The sequence below is a fragment of the Montipora foliosa genome, chromosome 1, assembly GCF_036669935.1.
Source record: "Montipora foliosa isolate CH-2021 chromosome 1, ASM3666993v2, whole genome shotgun sequence".
Classification (NCBI taxonomy): domain Eukaryota; kingdom Metazoa; phylum Cnidaria; class Anthozoa; order Scleractinia; family Acroporidae; genus Montipora; species Montipora foliosa.
In genome coordinates, this window is record NC_090869.1 from 44,284,216 (window position 1) to 44,293,196 (window position 8,981).

General features: G+C 40.8%; 1 protein-coding gene across 1 annotated transcript in view; it reads left to right on the plus strand.

Annotated features, from left to right (window-relative positions):
• The window catches only part of LOC137969430 (uncharacterized), a 12,441-nt gene extending 6,869 nt beyond the window's left edge, over positions 1-5,572 (plus strand). The window contains exon 3 of the mRNA XM_068815656.1: positions 5,412-5,572. Coding sequence (XP_068671757.1) covers positions 5,412-5,572 — 161 coding nt within the window. The remainder of the gene's footprint in view (positions 1-5,411) is intronic.
• Positions 5,573-8,981: the final 3,409 nt, after the last annotated feature.

Consider the following 8,981-nt stretch of genomic DNA (forward strand, 5'->3'; position numbering starts at 1 on the left):
TCTGCTGAAAAATGGGTAAAATTGCAGGAAAAGTGCCGAGATTGCAGGAAAAAGTGTTCGATCCGAATTTCAGACACAAGTTCGACCGACTTTTTTTAAGTCCATATAGACAGAAAAAAAACCCCTCTAAAAAGAAAGAACAAAGCGCCACAGTCCCAAAGGACGTCTATTGTTATCGCCATTGTTTTCTTGAAACAAAGGAGTGTATGCATAATGAAGTAGGGACCTGTGCGGAAATTGCAGAATCCCCGGCCGACCAATAACCTACTTAAAAAAGCTGCCAACGCGGTCCGCAGTCCCGAAGTCGATGAATGAAAAGAGAAGTGTAAGGGCAAGCTGTGAAATGAACCGCACCCGCGGTCCGCAGTCCCGTAGTCGTTGAATGAAAACTGGTGGTCAACTAGAAAGCCTTCGCTACTTTGACCACCATACACATTTTATAACCTGTACTGTAATTATTTTATCTTGTAACCATGAGTTGTGACTATATTTTTCTTTCTATGCTAATTTTTATGCAAATAGTGTGAAATAAATAAATGAAACTTGTTAAAGGGCAAGCAGTAAAATGAACTGCCACCGCGGTCCGCAGTCCCGTAGTCGTTGAATGAAAACTGGTGGTCAACTAGAAAGCCTTCGCTACTTTGACCACCATACACATTTTATAACCTGTACTGTCATTATTTTATCTTGTAACCATGTGTTGTGACTTTTTTTTTCTTTCTATGTTAATTTTATGTAAATAGTGTGAAATAAATAAATGAACCATGTTAAAGGGCAAGCAGTAAAATGAACTGCCGCAGTCCCGTAGTCGTTGAATGAAAACTGTTGAAGGGCAAGCACTAAAATGAACTGCCACCGCGGTCCGCAGTCCCGTAGTCGACTCAGCCTCGTCCCCAGGGTCTCTCTTCTTCCCTTAGATAAGAGATAAGATAAGATTTTTTTATTCTTGGTTTTCACCCACGTGACCTTAGTCCTTGACAACCGTCGTTAACCGCCATTGTGGAGCCCCTCGAATCGTAAACAGAGACGCGTAGAGAGAGATATGAGTGAGTTGTAGTGCGATGGTTCTCTGTATAATACCTGGCTGTGGAGTAAAATCTGGAAACAAGGAAGGTATTAGTCTATTCCGTATACCTATCGTTGTTGATAAGAACGGTGAAAGTTATAAACAGCTGACAGAAGATCGCCGAAACGCGTGGATTTCACAGATAAGCCGAGACGACACGAAATCGAAAGACTTTGTTTCTGGGAAGCCTGCCTTACTCTGGGACAGATACAACGAACAAAGGACAATTTAAAAGCTTTCGCAGCGATTGATTCACGGTTTAATGTTAGATTTTAACTTTAAGTGTGGGGTTGGACTTCTTTTGCTGAAATTGTCTTTACAGGTTTAGCAATTAAAGCTTTTGCGGTGATTGCCAGTAACGGCTTTTGCTGTGAACAGTTGTGTTTTATCCTGTAAAGCTTTCGCAGCGATTTAGCACGCGTTGGTTCAGGGTTTTAGGGTAAAAGGCGAGCGAGTCAGAATTTGTCGAAAGTTGGCTTTTTTTCGATAAAGCGTTTCTCGGCCGGGTTTCCACCGATGTCTTCCCAATTCACACCACCGAAGCGCTTGAACCCCTCGAACAAGTGTGCTCAATTTCGACCGATTAAACCACAACGTCGCGGAGAAATTCATCTTCGAACATTCATCTCATTAAATATGCCCGATGCAAATGAGGTGCTCCGGTTTTGAATATTTAATGAGGTGAATTTAACCTGAGTATCAGGCGTTTGTGATACTCAGGTTAGCAAATGTCTAACTCGGAGGCGTTTTATTCGATTTCGCTGAAATTCGACAGGCGAATGCGAGGGATGGAGCGCCCAAATTGACTGAGTTTGAAGGAAATCGGACGAATTTCGAAGGAAAAAAGCTTCTCACCTTCTCAAGGTGAAGGACTGAGACTCTAATCGACCAAGTACTTTGACAGAAGAAGAGGGAAATCATCGAAACAAAGGGAATGAGGAGGCCTTTTCTTCTCATCTGGCGGCCATAGCAGTTAGCGAAGGTATTAAAAGAAATCCAACTGGAAACTGATACAGATAAGGTCGACGCCGAGTGTCAAACTTCCGAGTCACCTTGGCCACAAACAACAACAATCTTGCCCGCGATTTCCTTCCCTTGCTTAAACGGACGCAACGAAACCAGAAATCATCTGGTTGTACGCTTTCAAAATTTTGAAGGCCTTAAACTGCTTGTTTGTATAGTAGCTTGTCTCTAAAACTAACTAGGAAAGCAAGTCTGAGACTTCTAGAGGAGCCAAACTGATCGCTCCGAATGGCCGCTGGGTCTACGCAAACGACAAAAAATCTTCTTCAAATAGCGCTCTCGAACGTGGCTTTCGAGGTTTTTTTGCGTAGGATGAAAGTACTGGTACCTCGTCGAGTGATTTTGGGTCGCTTTCTTGGGAAATATCCATTGGAAAGGTGAATTATTTGAAGACTTCGAACGTGAGCGCTCAAAATGTCATACATTTCCCTATAATCAGGGGCACCAGAATGGCGGAAACCTAATTTGCATAAGGTTATGACGTCAGCTGAAAACCGAGAATACACGGTGTTTCCATTAGTTGATTTATTTCATTATGTATAGTAGTATATCTATCTACCTAACTACAATAAAATTTAATAACAACAATTCAAATAAAAGAAATAAATAAAAATTCTGCTTTTCGTGGAGCTCGTGTCTAAAATTTACTTAAAATTAAAATATTACTTTAAACTGTGGCGACTTAGCTTAGATTTGAAATCGGTCAGTGAAGACGCTTGTCTTAGGTCTACAGGTAAGCTGTTCCACAACTGAGCTCCACTGTACAAAAAACTTCTCTTGAGATAATCAGTTCGGGGTTGTGGAAGAACTAATTTATTTTCGGTATTCCTTAAACGATAAGCACTTACGTTGTCACGATATACAAATCTTGATCTCAGATGATCAGGTGTCAAACCATGTAATGTTTTATACATTATGATAGACTTCTGTTCCAATCTTTGATAGTAGAGTCTTCGCCACCCTAGTGCCCGGAACAAATCATCCAAATTACTATCATAGCTGGCAGACATTAGGATGCGAGCTGCCCGATTTTGAAGCCTTTGCAGTTTTTCAGAAAGGCCTTTGTTACAGTTTCCCCACACTACACTGCAATAATCAAAATGTGGTTGAATAAGGCTATTATAAACTTTAATCAGAACATTAAATGGAGTGAGATGCCGAATTCGTTTAATTGCACCAATGGCACAAGCTATCTTCTTAGAGATATTTTCAATATGACACTCCCAGTTTATATTTTGATCGACATAAACTCCAAGGGATTTAGCGGAGGTTACTTGTTCTATTGCGTTTTCGTTTATAGTAAGAGAGGGACTTTCCGTAAATTGTGATAACTTCTGCCTTGATGCAATAAGAATAAACTCAGTTTTTGTCATATTTAGAGTGAGCTTGTTAGCAGAGAGCCATTCGTACACATTATATACTCAGGTCGTGATTAAGGCAATAATTTATATGCTTACTCAGTACTGGCAAGCGTCAGGCTGGTATCATCTGCGTACATTCTGGGTTCCGAATATGTGAGACAATGTGGTAAGTCATTAATATATACCAAAAACAGAAGAGGTCCCAAAATTGTTCACTGGGGAACACCACATCTTAGACAATTCGGAGTTGACTTACAAGAATTTAGATGACAAATCTGTGTTCGATTATCTAAATAAGAAGCAAACCATTGATGGCTGGTCCAGCAAATCCCATAGTATTGCAATTTTCGTAACAAAATATCGTGATCTACTGTATCAAATGCCTTTTTGAGGTCTAAAAAGAAGACTACGGCATTAACAAGACCACGGTCTATATCCATTGCCCAGCTATCTGTAGCTTCGATAAGTGCTGTGAGCGTGGAGTGCAAAGACCGAAAACTAGATTGATGGCACGAGAGAAAGTTGTTTTTAGTTAAATAAAGATAAAGCTGATCGTAAATTATCCGTTCAAAGACTTTGGCCACAACTGGAATTACTGATATTGGTCGATAATTCTTCGGATCAGAGCGCTTCCCAGAATTTTTATACAATGGAGTGACTCTGCGGCAGATTTCCACTCATCGGGAAAGATGCCAGTCATTAGGGATTGATTAAATGTATGAGTAAGAGATTCTGCTAGTACATCGGGACATTCCCTTAGACGTTTCGCTGAAATATTATCTAATCCAGTTGCCTTTGACTTGCAAAGCTTTGATAGTAGTGCAAAAACATGTGTTGGTGTTGTATTTTCAAAAACAAAATGTTATAACATTTTTATAACCTGTACTGTACTCTTCCACATATGAAATCCCAAGGTTGGGCTAAAATGTCCGCTTAAAAAGAAATTACGCTATTAAAATGTTTAAACTGTCTATATGTTATCAAGTTAAATCCTTTGGAGAAAAGGGGAATTGAAATTTTTCGATATGCATAAACTAAACTATGGTCACTTACGGCGATATGAGACACCCCCGAAAAATACACATTCTCTGGCCGATTTTTGAAAATAAGATCAATTAAAGTACTTGTAGTAGGTGTAATTCGGGTTGGTTCGTTAATGAGTTGTTCCAATCCATAAATGTCTGTTATGTTTACAAGAGCTTTCACATTAACATTGCCTTTGGATTGCAAGCCACAATTTAGATCCCCCATGAGAAAATATTCTCCGTTTTCAGAATCTAATTTGCCTAATAATGTGTTGGCATGCGTGAAAAGTTCATGGGGTGAATTTGGAGGTCTGTACCATGAAGTAATAACAAAGGGTTTTGAGTTGTGTTTACGAATTTCAATTGACACCATCTCCAGGAGCCGACTGTCCAAATCTGAGCGGACAGAATAGTTTATGTTTGAACGAATGTAAAAACATACGCCACCACCAAACCTGCCATTTGTTGACCTGTCACGGCGAATTATATCATATCCCTGGATTTTAACCTCCTGATCGGAAATACTTTCATTTAGCCTGGTTTCATTTATGGCTAGACCGTCAATGTTTTGATCATTTAGAAAAGCACGAAGTTCATCAATATGTTTCAAAAGACTTGTAATATTCAAACTAGCCATTTTAAATCCGCGACACTTTGGCATTAGAGTTGACCTGATCCGGGCACTAGAGGTGGCAGCAAGGTTAGGTGTCGCCACAGTTGTCAAGTAAGAATCGTATCAATGAACTATATTATTTACAAAATTACTTGCTAAAATAGCAATACCTTTCTTGTTAAGATGGAGTTTGTAATTGTTCAGACATGTTTCGTCGATGTTCAAGCCCAAGCCATTCTGATTACAAAATGTTTTTAAAACTTTGTTGCAGTCCTTTACTTTCCTCTTGAGCAATTCTTCATCTGATCTTTGTGTAATTGCAGAAATGGTTACACTAGTGTTAGGAGAGTTTGTAGCAATCATATTCCCCAGGTTGACGATTTTCTCCGCCACATTCCGAGCAGAGGATGAATTTTTCAGATCATTTGTTCCAACATGGAGGATTATCGCCTTCGGTTTTGTAGCCAAGCTTGGTTGTAGATAATGCTCCATGGGGGAAACTTCTCACAGTTACGCGCCAACAATCGAATCTCCAACAATGATTGTACCTTCATTAGGTCTTTGCTCCTCTTGGCCGTTCTCACTAGTATCGTTGCTTTCCGTTTGTAGTTGCTGGTTCTGGGAACTGGCTTTGCCTTTCTTTTTCTTCTTCCCTCGTCTAGGATTGTTAGACTTGTTTGACGAAACAGGTTGCCAGTCATCAGAAGCAGGTTGTAGATCGTGTAGATCGTGTGAACCTACCGATTGATCCGAGGAAAGAATATTAATAGATTCCATCAGACTTGCCTTTTGTTGTTGAAGTTCTTGGATCTTTACTTTGTACTCGGCGCATTTCAATTTGTATTCATCAATTTCACGTTGCAACGCATCCACTTGGGACAGATTCGTGGGAAATTCAAATTTTCGTTTAATGGCGTCTATAGCTTTCCAAAGTTTGTCAATGTCGTTTTTAAAGGTTTGAGGGTCATTCTGGTCAGTTATCAAAGTGTTGTTCGCTGTAGACATATCTTCTTCGTTGAACATAGCGGAGTCGATGCTGTACTCAGCAGTATCTTCGGCCGAATCCGCAACAAGCAAATTATTTCCAATCAGTTCATTAAGAATGTCTCTAACATCTTCAGCCGCTTTCCCTAGCTTGCACTTGGAGCGTCTTCGTGTTTCGGTAGAAATTAAGTGTTACATTCGGTAGCTTTAGAATAGCACTAGAGTTGTTGTATGACTTCTTTATCTTGAAGCCATTATCGCCATCATCGATTAGCCGCGAAAGTTTTGTATCGACAAAACTTTCAAGCTCTTCAAGGGTTCCATTCCAGCTAAACCTTTTCTTATCAGCGTTGTATGATAAATAATGTTTGAATTCAGATGAATTTTCTTCGTAGTGCAAATTAGAGGACGAGTTAGAAACGTTTGAGGCGGAGCTCGTGTCAGTGTATCCGGTCGTTTCGCCAACGTCCTAAGTCGCTTGGCCAACGTCCTACTGGTCAATAGGCCATTTCCGAGTTCACGTATGTCTCCTCTTCAAAGCGTTAGATCTACTTTACATATGAATGAAAACTTATTTTCATAACAAAAACTTTGCACTTAGACTCGCTTGAAGAGGACGCAGGCATGAACTCGGAAATGGCCTATTCGCCAACGTCTAAATAAAACTTTACACTGGTGTGTGTTGTCATTTATTTCATTCTCTCGCCTGGAATTATTTTCCTGCGCGTGCGACGGCAGTTCTCTACGAGTAAAAAAAAGTTTTCAGCGCGTGTGTGCAATATTAACCAGTCTTTTCCTGTGTTGTCATTTATTTCATTCCCTCGCCTGGAATTATTTTCCTGTGCGTGCGACGGCAGTTCTCTACTAGTAAAAAAAATTGTTTAGCGCGTGTGTGCAATATTAACCAGTCTTCCCCAGTCACAAGTCAAACTACAATTGACACTAATTAGCGTCGCATTTTAATTAGCGTCGCCTATGTGAGCTTATTCGAATATGGATGTTTCCGGTTAACCAATCAGCCTGTGAATTTTATCGCACTTACCTTTCTGATCCGATGCCATAAGTATAAAAGGCCCAAAAAGATACTGGACCTTCATTCGAGCTTTAGAGCAACTGAATACAATTCCAGCTTTACATCATGAACATCTGCAACGTGTGTAACTTCGCCGTTCGCCCGCGCCAGGAAGGCCTTCAATGTGACGGCTGCTACCTTTGGCAACATCTTACCTGCGATACTGGAATATCTCGAGCCCAGTACCGCGCCGCTGTACGGTCTGGAGAGGAAATCGACTGGAGTTGCCAACGATATTTGTTGATATGTTTTCAATTTGCATCGGTTTTCATCGAGAGCATTAAAGTTTATTAGGCAGTAGGTATCTGACGTTGGCGAATTGACCAGTGGGACGTTGGCCAAGCGACTAAGGACGTTGGCGAATCGACCTGAGACGTTGGCGAATGAGTCGTTGGCGAAACGACCGCAATTCGTCCATCCGCCACGCTTGCTTGTTATGGGTATGCTTCCTTCATTGAAGCGAGCGCTTAGGCTTAATCAGTAAACGAGTGCTTTCTTCTTCAGGCGATCGCGCTTAGGCTTAATCAGTAAACAAGTGCTTTCTTCTTCACACGATCTCATGAAAAATTTAGTTAACCGAACCGCAACGTGAAAGCTAAAATTTTGCGAGAGTGCTTAGGCCTAATCACTGAAACGGGCACTTAGGCTTAATCAGTAAACGAGTGCTTTCTTCTTCACACGATCTCATGAAAAGTGTAGTTAACCGAACCGCAAAATGAAAGCTACAATTTTACGAGAATGCTTAGGCCTAATCACTGAAGCGAGCGCTTAGGCTTAATCAGTAAACGAGTGCTTTCTTCTTCACACGATTTCATGAAAAGAGTAGTTAACCGGACCGCAACGTGAAAGCTAAAATTTTGCGAGACTGCTTTGGCCTAATCACTGAAACGGGCACTTCAGCTTAATCAGTGCTTTCTTCTTCACACGATCTCATGAAAAGTGTAGTTAACCGAACCGCAAAATCAAAGCTAAAACTTTAGGAGAATGCTTAGACCTAACCACTGAATCGAGCGCTTAGGCTTAATCAGTAAATGAGTGCTTTCTTCTTCACACGATCTCGTGAAAAGTGTAGTTGAAGGAACAGCAAAATGAAATTCAAGAAGTGGAGCGCTTGCAGAATGCCCGGTTTAGGAACAGAGTTGTTTATATGAATATCGTTTTCTGTCCCATGCCATTGCGGACAAGCAGCATTGTTAACCACGACTGCGGGACTGCAATCTCGTACCCAGAGTCATCGGGCTTCTTGGCCAGCGGGTGAGCGTCCGGAGAGACTCTGGGATAATCGACTTGAACTATATTTTTGATTGGCCGCTTGCGTAACAATGACAGTCCGACAGGAAGTCGGTAAGTAATGCGGAAGCCCCAGAATTTGGAGGGAGATTCAAAATCTAAAACTAGTATCAGTGCTGTTTGTTTTTTTCTACCTCAGAAATATAAAAATCACAAAAATAATAAAACGACGAGGTTTGAATTATGTCTTATACCGCACGGGAATTTTCCCACGCTGCTAAAAAGTGATTACTATTGCTATTGCAAAAGTACCGTGGGAAAACATTACATCAGTCTGTTTGAGGAGAAATCCGTGGAATAAGGTCTCGTCGAAGCCATTCAGAATTACGGAAACATCAAATTGTAGAAGAAGAGGACATTTGTGTCGTTTCCACAAAAAATATGTCGATCGTGTTGCTTGCACGATGGCATTCTGAACGATGGAATGTACGCTGAAACACTAAAAATACACTTAACGAAAGCGTCAGAGGTTTCATCTTCACTTGCTCTTACAGCAAGCCAATGATCATTTCTCCAGTTTCTTTGTGTGTAAGGCAAAAATTCTTGT